This window comes from Natrix helvetica (genome assembly GCF_964273705.1).
Source record: "Natrix helvetica genome assembly, chromosome: Z".
Classification (NCBI taxonomy): domain Eukaryota; kingdom Metazoa; phylum Chordata; class Lepidosauria; order Squamata; family Natricidae; genus Natrix; species Natrix helvetica.
In genome coordinates, this window is record NC_138554.1 from 24,512,658 (window position 1) to 24,525,369 (window position 12,712).

Genomic DNA, 12,712 nt, shown 5'->3' on the forward strand with positions numbered 1-12,712 from the left:
ATAGCCACCTAACAGCTAGGAGAAGTAGCCAATAGAGAGAAAGATTTCACGAATTACATGTACGCTCGTAGCAACCAATAGGCATCCACAGCCTGATATTGACAGGAGAGTTATTCAATGAAATCTTACACTAGCCCACTTGATCATTTCTGTGGCCTTGTACTCGGCGTCCTTTGAGCCGGTCCATTCAGTGCACGTTTCAACCGAGATATAGGAATTGTATAAAAACCTTTAGAGTCTTTACTCAATTGACTTGTGAAAGGATATTTCCTTTGTCTGGTGCCCAAAAAAGGATCCAGCGATTTCGATCCAAACAGCAGCAGCTCCTATTTTTGCTCCTGTAGTTCATTTCCAGTTAGTCTAACTTGCCATTCTCATAAAATGGGCGGGTTTTGTTTCTGTCCCAGGAAAAAACAAATAATATTCAAATCTCATCTTCTATTTGTACGTTTATGCATTCTGAGCGTCTAAACGCCCCCCTTCGAGTCCTGCCCTCCTTGCACAACTGTCAATCAAGATGAGTGAAGCGTAAGCAACCCAATCGTGACTAGTTACTGTACATGCAAAAAAACCAACAACCCCACCCCTCCTCATCAGGAGATGCGGCAGAAGACAGGGTTTTCCAGCCTGGGCAACTGAGACGTGTGAGCTTCAGCTGCCAGAATATGCTGGCTGGTGAATTCTGGGAACTGAAGTCCACGAATCAAATGGCTCAGGTTGAAAAACATTGAGTTTTCCGCTGTCTCTTTGCTGCCATCATGTGGTCAGATAGACTTTTGCAGCCCAAATTCCATAGGCCTGCCAGAATCATAGGACTGGTGTCTCCATGACCACAACTACGTTTAGATCAGAGGTGGTACTCAGAAGGTTCTGACCAGTTCTGGAGAACCGATAGCGGAAATTTAGAGTAGTTCGGAGAACCGGTAAATAACACCTCTGACTGGTCCTGCCCCCATCTATTCTCTGCCTCCAGAGTCCCAGCTAATCGGGAGGAAATGAGGATTTTGCAGTATCCTTCCCCTGTCACGCCCACCAAGCCATGCCACGCCCACCAAGCCATGCCCACCGAACAGGTAGTAAAAATTTTTGAATCCCACCACTGGTTTAGATGCCACTTCAGTGAGACTTTTACCTTTATCTCATCCCCATCCTGCTGTTGAGATGCCTTAAATCATCTCTAGCTATTCTGGCGTTAAAATCACACCTTCCCTTTTCTCTTGACAAAAGGTTGTGGACACTTATCAAGCGCAAGTCATCACTTGGAAACTCAGGTTTAGTGCCAACGCTAGACCTGTGTTTACTGAACAGAACCCAAACCACAAAGATAAGTTTCAAGTGGGAGAAAGAGACAGGCAGCTCCAGCTAAGAGTTGCTCATTTTATCCCCATCAGCAACCATTTGTTCAAGCTATAATTTGCAATTACAATAGCGAATGTGGAGACTTGCAACTTTTCCTTGAAAGTTTGGCCTTCACAACATCCCCGCAGTCATGATTCAGACACTTGTCAACTACCTTGCAATTAGGACATTGCAGTGTCCTCCCATGACCATGTGATCGCCATTTGTGACCTTCACTGCTTGTTTCTGACAAGCAATGTCAGTGGTGAAGCCAGCAGGAAGTTGCAAACGGGAATCATGGGACATTGGGATTGCATGGGATTCGGCTAACCATGACAACTAGAACTGCCACAACTGCCATCATAAGTCAGTGTGGTCATATGATGTCATGCTTTATGATTGCCGTGCAGTGACAGAATTTGTGGCCCCAATTACCATAGCTTAGCCAGGATTACTTTTATAAATTTGCTGCTGTTTCTGCCAAAAAGGGCCATTGCTGTTGGGGAAGGAATGCCCAGATTTTGTCTACTGCTGGATGCTGCCTGTTGTGGCTGTTGCAGCTAGAGCTGCTATTCCCTTGCAGAATTAGTCAAGGACAGAGACTGCTCATTATCAGATGCTTGTGTTACCTTGCACTGCTCAACAGGCTTGTTATTTGTGACATGAGCTCTTTTGGGACATGGGTTAAATTTTATTTTAGAAGAGTGCTAGACCCGTGTTCCAAAATAGCTCATTTGACAAGTCACAGAGCCTTTCTGCTCCTGTCATCTGATGATGGGATAATTTGGTTGTTGGTTAAACTGCCATACCTGGTGGTTTCCTCCACTTGTCCCACTTTGCCCCCTCCTCCTCACATGCCCATATAAGGGAGAGCAATTGGAGAAGCAAAGCCAGATATTTCTTTGTCTTGTCCCATGTTAAAACTTAAGGATGGCCCCATTTGTTGGCCCTGTAACTAAAGCAGAGCTTGATTTTCAGGGCAGAGCATCGCAGCTGGCATCTTTTCTGTTGCTGGAAGGCCTGCCCTTTAATACAACCACCTGGCTGTGTTGGCAGAAAGTTATTTTGCTGGCCTCAGAAGCAGACAAGAAAGGGAGGAACAGGCTGTTGCTAAGAGAGATCTAGACAGTTGCTTGTCTTTCTTGTATCCTTACCTGGTAATTCACTTAAGGACCCCTTACTAATTAGTAGGTACAGTGATCTTTGTAAAGCTTTGTAGCAGAAAATTATCTGTTATCTTACTTATGTGCTTAATTGCCATTTAGAAGAAGATGAATGCCAGATAGGGAAAATTGTTTATTGGTTTACCAACTCTTCCAAATAAGGATTTGTATGCAGTCCTTTTGAGCAACCCTGTTTAGAATTACATGGAAAACAATTTGCCAGGTAAGGCTTTAGCAATCACTCTTAATCTTACCTGTTGTATTAGGATAGCCTTCCCCTAATCTGATGCTTGCCCCCCCCCCAAAAGCACATGAATGGATATCCCAAGAAGCTATTGTCCTTTGCACTTAGAATGGGGAACTCTACATTACAGTACATCCCTTTTTAAAAAAAGCATCCCTATATCTATCTGCAAAAATCTAGACAATCACTAGAAGTGAGCAAAATATAGAATTTTGCAACTCTTTCCTATCTGATGCTGCTTTGAATGCATGCAGCACAGAAATGCATGTAATGTTCCTCATGAATTATAAAACTTGGATGCAGGAACAAGAGGGATATATGCAGCTGTAAGAATAACATTTCACATGTTTCTTTATTGCTGAGATAAATGTAAAGAAACAGTTGCTGACTTACAGTCTGGGTGAAATATCTGTTGGCTCACAAATGTTGGAAACGATCAACTCTACAAAAAATTCTTGGATGTGTTGTGTACAGTGTTTCTTACTTGTTAAAGTAACACAGGAGTGAGTTAGTTTGACAAGGCTCTTGCATCAAAAAAAGAAACCCGAATGCAGTGCTGTTGCAGGCTTGCAATCCCAGTGACGGACGGTAGAGAGTGGGATTGGATCATCTCTCTTGAAGCCTCCATTTCTTCTGCCAGAATTCTCTCAAAGGAATGGATGAGGTGACAAAAGACTGCAGTGGGCTTCTGTCATTAGGGGCACTGACAGAGATGAGGAAAAAATGGCTCTCTAGATAGCAAAGTGTGTGAGTGTTGGTTTTTGAGCCTGAGCAGGGCAAGAGGAGAGGTCACTTTGAGATCACCTATGTCAAACAAATTACTCTGTGGATGATCATTGGCCAAGCAAATAGATTTAGTGCTAATACAGAACAAAGACGGACCATGTTTCTATAGCTCATTTCCAGTGAATCTTAACTGTTTTCATGTGTTTATGAAGCTTGTTAAAATAATTCTTTGGATATGTGATACACTTCGTTGTATCCTTTTCCTTAAACCTCTGTATCTCTGCTCAGTTCTTTCATGAGCAATCCTTAAATTCAGTTTATATGAAAGAATTAAAAGAGGAGAAGAATAGCTCCTTTCAAAACATTACCTTCCCTTGGGGTTCCCAGGAGTGTGCAAGGCATTTGAGCAGGATGAGGACCTGTTCAATACATTTTGCCAGCCCTCCTTTGGTTCACTTTTGCTGTTGCATAAATGCCAGTCAATCCTAATATTGTTATTTGGGTGGCTGTTGGAGCAAGAGGTAAAGTAGCTTGAGAGAACACAGAGATAGCAGAGATGCAAGAATGTGTAGTGATGGGTGCACTAGGGTTTGATTGGAAGTGTTAGTATTGTTACTTTTTCCCTCTGGGTTCCCAAAGTAAATAAAAGGCCGGGAATCCATGGGATTAACTAGATGCTTTCTGGTTGGCTTTAGTGGTTGCCATTTTCTCTTCTACTTCTTCCCAATTAACCCCCTAGGCTGATTGCGCCTCTTTCTTCCTCAGTTGAGCTTCATCTCTAAGTTGGCACCTTTTTGTTTCCTGGCTCCTTCCTTCCTTCCTTCCTTCCTTCCTTCCTTCCTTCCTTCCTTCCTTCCTTCTTTCTTTCTTTCTTTCTTTCATCACATTTCTATACTACCTACCTTACCTAAGTGATTCTGGATACCTTACAATAAAAGCATGTTGCAAAATATTAAAGCACAAATAAAAGCAAAGTTAAAAACCGAATTATAAGGTTACAGTGTCAAAAGTTAAAAAGGTGGAAAGCACACCCTCGTGATACCAACCATCCCACAGGGTTCTCTAACACTCTTCAAACCCTGTGTGTAGATGAGCTGAAGGCGGGGTCTAAAGCATCATCAGATTGGAGTCTCCATGCCCCCTAAGATCTCTTAAGTCCACCCCCACCCCCACCTTGAAGTCTGTTGTGCTGCCAGTTTGCATTGACCATTAGTAAATCAGATTTTTGTGTGGAGGTGGCATGAAATAAACTCATAATGTTTTTGAACTCTATCTCCTGATTTATTGCGCCTGACATTATGCCAGTTGGCAGAACCCGGCCTCAGAACTTTCTGAAGGCAAGAAGAATGGGGGCCCACTTTAATTCTGGAAGTAAGGTGTTTCAAAGGGTGGGGCCACAGGAGAGAAGACGATCGTCCTGGATTCTACCATTAAAAAGACTGTAACTAAACAGATTTGCAACAGATCCCCTCTGCCTGACTGGATGAAATGGGATGATATAATTGGGATGAGATAGTTTCTGAGGTAACCTCCTATATGTGAACCTCAAGAGGATAGCTCTCAGTTGTCCAATACAAATCTCCTTTTATTCAAAGGTTAACTTAGTCTTGTGCATTTTCATTTGTGACATTTAAGTAGTTTTTATACTGTGTACTGGTTTCAGAGTTGTCACAAATTAGAGGGGGACATAGCTTCAATCAAGAAATAAACCAGGACCCTCCTTGTATCATGAAGGACAAAGAACTGGGACAAAATTTTCCTTAAGAAACTTAGGACAGATACTAGTGCATGGATCAAATCACAAAAGGATTAAAAAGACCTAAGTTCAAAACTTTACTTGGTTTTTAAGATTCTTTAAAGAGCCATTTGCTTGCTTTCAGCCAATCTTAACCAAGGCTGATGCAATAATAAAAGATATGGTGGAAGATTTTCACATATCTATGAGCCTTTAACTTCTTAAAGAAAAAATGGTTTCTAAACATAATAAGGAATGTGTTAAATAACATACCGGTAATTCATAGTCAGTTATTAGCAGTGGTGGGTTTCAAATTTTTTTAGAACCTCTTCTGCAGGTGTGGCCTGCTTTGTGGGAGTGGCTTGCCGGCCATGTGACTGGGTGGGTGTGGCCAACTTGTAAAATGTGGTGAAACTCACTTAACAACGCTCTTGCATAGCAACCAAAATGTTGGCTCAGAAATTCTGGCATTTGAAGCACGCAAGTCTTAAAGCTGTCAAGTTACAAGACCCTTGCACCCTAACCCTTTAGAAAAAAAAAACCCAGAGGTGTTCAAACTTGAGTTTTAAGACTTGTGGATTTCAACTCCCAGAATTCCTCCTCTCGCTCTTCATCTTGATGATGTGCGGACAGGCGGGGGGAGGGAGTTGGAACCGTTTCTAAACGGCACAGTAGATTTGTGGAACCTCTTCTATAGAAAAGATTAGAACTGGCAGGAATCCACCCCTTGTTATTAGTATAAGAGATAACTCAAATCTGAAGCTCAGAAAAAAAATACAGGTAGGATCCTTCCCCACACACATAAATGTGTATAAGATGATGCTGATGATGATAACTGACAACTTATATTTCTATAATTGTATCTCAAAAATTTGCCTGTTAAGGTGCACCAAATATTACTACCTATGGAAGTAGAAAAGGAATAAGCTGTGAATGAAGTACAGATAGCTATTATTTTGTTTCTAGACCTACCAGAAACAAAACTGGGGTGAAATCTTAGACCAAGGTTGGCTGGTCAGGATAGAGGACATCACCAGTATGGAAGTAGCCATAGGTAGACTATAGATCAATCAGTAAAGAATCATGACAAAATAATGTGTATTTGACCACTGCCCCAATCTGGGGGTAACCTTCACATTTCAATCTAAAATATGCCCTTGGCCTAGAGATTAGAGATCCATGAGCGGATATTTTAAGTTTAAGGAGAATGCTTTATCACTTGAATTTGTCATCTGCTTATGTTGGTGGCGAGGAGCTCTTGACATTCTGTCACATTATTGGCACCCAAATGAAGACTAGGTGCCAGTGCTTTGAGGTCCAGGATGATAGGAGAGGAATGAAAACTGTGAAGAGGATACAGCCCAATGTGTTTGCCTCTACCGCCCATGTCACTGGCATAAAACAAGATTAGTGATGGAACTGTGTCATATTAATCTGAGCTCCCAGCGGCAAATCCAATCTCAGCTATCACCTCTTTGACCTTCAGCCTATGTTGCTACCATCTACCAGCTTGGGTAGCAGCTGTTTGTGTCAGGATTTTTCACAGCTCTGATATGCATCGAGCTTTGCAGAGCAGATGATCAGACTGAGATTTTTAATGCGATGCTAGGATAATCTTTCTTTCTTTCCTTCCTGCCCAGTCCATCCTTCTTTCCTGACTGATCCTCAAAGTTAACCATACAGCAAGTGGATAGATGAGAGGCACTGAGCTCAGCAAAATAAGAGTTTAAAAGTTCTGATCCAGGTGCCACAACTATTTAGCAAGCTTTCATCTGTCACTGAAATCAATGGAACACATTAGCAGAAGACAAAATATTGAGCGTTTTTGTTATCACTCATATACAATAGGGGGAAGAGAGCAGAACAGAACACATTTAACTCTCAATCTATAGTCTCTTTGCCTTTCAAAAACTAATTTTTAGAGTAGGCAGCCTTTCATATCCATGTTAATATGAAAGTATGCGTGAAAAACTCATTTGGCTATCACAGGTTACATTGCATTTTTAATGCAAACACTTGTTTTGCAGTTCCACATGTATGTTATACAATACACTACATTATCCGTTCTTATAAAGACTCCTTTATTCCAAATATTACCAGACCACAGTAATAAACTTCCTAGCATGTGTCTTGTTAAGAATTTCCAGCTACTTTTTCAGGACTATTAGAAAAGGTTTCCACGTCAGGTCTTGAGAAAGGGGTATTCCTGGGGTGTATAATTAGGTTATTGCCCTGTGAATATATCATTTCTATCTCAATGGCCTAGAAAAGAAATGCACATTTTTAAACTCTGCAGAATTGCCTCCCTCTGTTGCATTTTCAATATAAACCAGACATATTCCCATTCTGTAGAATTTCACCTAACCATCATTTCCACTGTTCACAGAATGCTTCTTCTCCATTTGCCTCCTGGAACTTCATAAAGGAGACAGCTACAATGGGACCGCCATTAGTAGAGCATCATAAAGCATCTTCTTACAGAGCTTTCAAGCTCCTTACAATAAACATCTTGTTGATCCATCAGACTTTCATCTAACTACTTTTATCTTAATTTGTATTAACACAAACATCAGGTTATCCATGGGCTGTTTTGAAGCCCCATGAAATAGGTATTCTTTCTTGCAAGTTTCCCTGTGCTTAAACTCTCCTCTTTCCCCTTACATAGACATATTGTATATCTATAACTCCTTAACTCTCCTCAGAGACAAATGATCTAGAAAAGTCTTCTCTTTGTTCCATGGTATTTCTTCTAGCAACGACCAAGCTGAGATGCTTTTGGGGGGGACGGGACGGTCAGTCAAAGTGTGAAAATATGGTCCTTTGGCCAATTGTTTTAACAGCCCAACTATGTGAAGTCTGGTGTGGGTGCTACCCCTTCTTTCAGCTCTCCTCAGTTGAGGGATATGGATCACGTCACGTGGTAGTGGTTGTTTCATTCTCCACACTCACCCGCTGTTTTCCCTGGCTTTCTTCCTCCTCTTCCTCCTCATGACAGGTTGTAAGTGCCACTTCATTCTCATAGCAGAAGGAAGCACGAGCAGCAGTGGTTCCAACGGGGGAGACCCCGTATTTACGTTGGCTGAGTTCCTTGGCACTGCATCCTGGGGTTCCAGGCACTTCATATGTACGATGGAAGTGCTGGTAATCGACCTCATAATGCCCATGCCGTTCAAAGAGTACAGGTTCAAAGCGATGTCCCCAGCGCAGTTCACTTGGCAGATAGGAACTACGGCATTGAGTGGTCATGGCGGTAGCTTCTACCATACCTTCCAAAATGACCACCAGTTCAAAGTCAGCGTTGGCCAGCTCCATAGGGCCATACTCGTACAGAGGGCTTTCTGCATCGATCTCATGCACAATGGTCACAGGGGAGACCAGGAAAATGCGGTCAGTGCCACTATCAAAGCCCACATTGACATCACTGTGATCCAGGGGAATGTACTCGCCTTCAGGGGTCACACGAGGCTGCATGAAAAGGAGATAAAGGAAGGTGGAGATGTTATATATTAGACTTTTTATATAAGACAAGGTGTAAAATCCATCTTGTGGAGCCAACAGACATTGAAAAAAAAATGCAATTTTAATTGTTGGCTCTCTCAGTATACAACATAGATCACACCAAGGTTGTTTGATCTAGGCATGATTATCACATAGTATGTAGAGCTTATACAGCCTACAACCAACCTTGTATTCATCATTCCTTCTGGATCCATCATAATTCAGTTTCTCACTTCTTAAGTCCATCCATCCATCCTATATTAATATTCCTGTAGCTGCTACTCTCAATTTTCTGGCAGATTTATCTCCTCCAAATTTTCTCTGACTAGCATTCTCACTCTCTTCCCAGTCTGGATTCTTTTCATCCTTTCCTATATATCTATCCAAGTATCACAGAAGACTATATTTTAAAATTTCCCCAAATGTCTTACTGCCTTCTTCACTCTTACTGATAGGTTTCTCACCAATATTCTCCTTACCTGCAATAGTTGTGCACGGACATGGGCCTCTACTAGGTGGCTCTTCCGCAGGTTAGCCACACGCCACATAAGGCAGAGCTTTCCATCTCGCATGGCCACCACAGCAGTCTCGCTAAAAACAAGGGTCTCGTTGCGTTTCTTTGGCTTGGCTATCTTGGCCATAATGGCACCAATGATGAAGGCATCAATGATGCATCCCAGAATGCACTGCAAGACCACAGCCAGGACAGCCGAGGGGCATTCCTCTGTCACGCTACGGAAGCCGTATCCAATGGACGTCTGGGTCTCCAAGGAGAAGAGGAAAGCAGCTATGAAACTGGTAACCTCGGAGAAACAAGGCCTTGAGTTGGGGGGTTGCTCAGGTGCAAGATCTCCATGAAGTGCAGCAATGAGCCAGAAGGTGAAGCCAAAGAGAAGCCAGGAGAGCACAAAAGAAAGGCAGAAGATAAGGAACATCCAGCGCCAGCGGATATCCACACAGGTGGTGAAGATATCAGTAAGATACCGCTGACCCTTTTCACTCATGTTGACAAACTGCACATTGCAGTGTCCATCCTTCTTCACAAAACGGCTGCGTGGCTGGATGGTGACAAGCTTGCCATTGTGGCAGTTCTTGGGGGATTCCGCTGACTCATCCTCTTGGAGTTCTCCTGCCCTACCGCCCCCGCTGAAGTGCTGGATGACTTTGGCCACCCCCATCTCTGAGGTATGGGGAACTGCCCTGGCCAAGGTGAGGTCAACTAGAGGGAATTGATGGCCCAGCCTGGATGTTTTTTAAACAAGCCAATCCTCGGGAAGTGTTAACAAGAGAGACTATGGTGCAGGAGTTCCTTATAAGTTTTTGTTAACCTGGAATTGGAAAGAGGAGACAAGGCTTACGATCAGCTTATGTATGGCACTAATTGCAAAAAAAGAAAAGTTTATTTACTTCAATGCTTGATTTTTCAAATAAATGGTGGTAAGCTGAACAATAGGAATTTATTCAATATTTTAGACTCACTGAAATGCGTGTTTTCTCAGCTTGCAAAACACTTCTAGTCTTAGAAGGTACTTTGTTTTCCTACAAGATCTCAAACTGTAGACAGTTTTTTCCCCCAACAGAATGAGAGCTTTTGGTGTCTCAAATTTAGAAATTTATTGCAGAATAATTATTGTGCAGAAATTTATTGTGGCTTATTATAATTCCAACCTAATTTCTAAAAAGAGAGAGGACAGAAGTCAAACCAATCAAGTAGCCTACATTACTACAAGCCTCAGGGTAAGAATGGAACAATTAAGTGTAGAGGGTAGAACACAAAGTCCATTCAGCCATATGCTAGACTGAAGCTAAGGCACAAAATGGGATTGCAATTCTGAACGACCAAAGCTACTTTTAACCGGACCCAATACGATGATCTCATATATAAATATATTTTAAACTGGAAAATGAGCCTCTGTGAAAAGCCCTGATTGCTTTGTGACCTTCGGCCACAAATATTATGCTATTGTGATTTGAGGATTTTTGTCTCCATGCCCAGTTATAGTGCTTGCAATTTTAAATTTGTTTTGGAGAACACTCAAATTAAGTTTAAGATGCCACAATGTTCTGGATTACTGTAGCCTATTCCTTTTCAGGTGGACATAATTCATTTGTTTTAACAATCTTTGGGAACCTGTAGGACTGGAATACTAGGATTCAGAAAGCTGGTTTTTTAGCACTTAATGGGAGTGACTGCCTACTGGACAATCAATATGCTCTCTGCCATTACCCATCTGGTCTTCAATTGATTCTCCTGCCAGTCTATCACTTAAAATCAATCTCTAGCTTTGCTAATATAATAACAGTCTTATTCTTTATTAATTTTCACTCTTGTGAGTCCCAGTTAGCACTAAAGACAATACATACATGCATGCATTCATACATATATATACATACATACATGCATGCATTCTTACATACATGCATTCATACATGTATACATACGTATATATTTTGTCTACCACTGTCATGGGCTGATCTCATTAAGGCTGCAATTTTCTGCATGTTGGCCTGAGGATAAACCCCCCCAAAATCACAGAGAGCTGAATGAGATAGGATCATTCACCTCCGCTCCTTTCGTGTAAAGCTCAAGACCCACCTATTTCAAGTTGCTGGCCTGGCTCTACTCTGATCTAATTTTATCGCTCCTGACGGGTTTTTTATCTGGGATATTTTAATTGCATCCAATTTACTTAGGGGTTTTTAAACATTGTGTTTTTACTTGTTTTTATCTACCAATTCACCTCCTCCTAGTATATGTTTTGTATATGTCTCGGTATATGTTTTTGGTATATGTATGTTTGTCTGTATATTTATTTCCTATGTTTTGTTGTACGCCGCCCCGAGTCCTTCGGGAGAGGGTGCGGCTAAGAAATAAATATTTTTTTTTTATTATTATTATTATTATTATTATTATTATTATTATTATTATTATTATTATTATTATTATTATTATTATTATTATTATTATTATTATTATTATTATTATCAAAGCAAAAGTCTTCCCAACATCACTTTGATTTGGTTTTAGAACTGTCACAGATGAGGTATTGAGGATTCATTAGGAGGTCCGAGAATAAAATATGTTTTTCTTTCCTTGATTCCCCACCCTGAGCTCTTACAGATATAGAAACATAGAAAACTGACAGTAGAAAAAAAACCAGTGGTCCATTGAGTCTGCCCTTTGAGTTTGTTTGTTTATTTTTGTTTCCTTTTTAATTAATTAATTGATTTATTTTATTTTATTATTTATTTTTTTTTAGTTTTTGCCGGAACATCAGTTACTGATGACTGATCCACTACCTCCACTGAAAGTTGCTTCCAAACTTCCATTACCAGTTACCCTGTGGTAAGCTGGGTGGCTGATACATTTAATAAATAATAATTTATTATTTTTGTGAAGTAATACTTGTTAATATTACTTTTGAACTTCCCTCCTTCAACTCCTAGTCTTTGTTCCTTAACATCTATGTTCTTGAATGATTTTGATGAACTCTCAAGCTTCCTTACCAGTTCTTCCAAAGATATTATCCTTCTACGCAGTTCCTCTAACCAAACAGCTCTACAATCTCTAATTTATACCTTCAATTATTAAGTATTGAAAAAAACATTCAGAAATAGTGCATTTACCATTCCTTCCTCTCCATATCTAAAATGCTCCACATTTTTATAGCTGTTAAAGGCAAAGAAGGTCACATCCCCTGTTTCTCTCCATGCTGACAACTTAACCATAATACATTTATTTATAGCTTCAATGAGAATGATTTTCAACCTCTTTTCACTTTTCATTCTTATTCAGCTGAATTACCTTCTAGTGAAAAAAGAAAGATTGCTATTTTTCTTTCTTTCTAACAAAGCTTCTCTACCAGTTTGGTTAATGCACCAGCTAGAAACTGGGAGACCATAAGTTCTAGTTCTGCCTTATGTACAAAGCCAGTTGGATGACCTTGGGCCATTCACTCTCTTTCAGCCCTAGGAAGGAGGGGAGAGCAAACCCCTTCTGTAAAAACC

At 40.9% G+C, this 12,712-nt stretch overlaps 1 protein-coding gene across 2 annotated transcripts in view; it reads right to left on the reverse strand.

Annotated features, from left to right (window-relative positions):
- Positions 1-7,272: 7,272 nt before the first annotated feature.
- The window catches only part of KCNJ14 (potassium inwardly rectifying channel subfamily J member 14), a 41,138-nt gene continuing 35,698 nt past the window's right edge, over positions 7,273-12,712 (reverse strand). Inside the window, exons 1-3 of one of the 2 annotated variants that reach the window (XM_081970763.1) lie at positions 11,147-11,238; positions 9,184-10,032; positions 7,273-8,671 (exon numbers count right to left, since the gene is read on the reverse strand). In XM_081970763.1, the coding sequence (XP_081826889.1) occupies positions 8,120-8,671; positions 9,184-9,882 (1,251 nt within the window). In that variant the 5' untranslated portion in view covers positions 9,883-10,032; positions 11,147-11,238 and the 3' untranslated portion in view covers positions 7,273-8,119. Of the gene's footprint in view, positions 8,672-9,183; positions 10,033-11,146; positions 11,239-12,712 lie in introns of those variants that run through there. The other variant, XM_081970762.1, reaches the window with a different exon arrangement.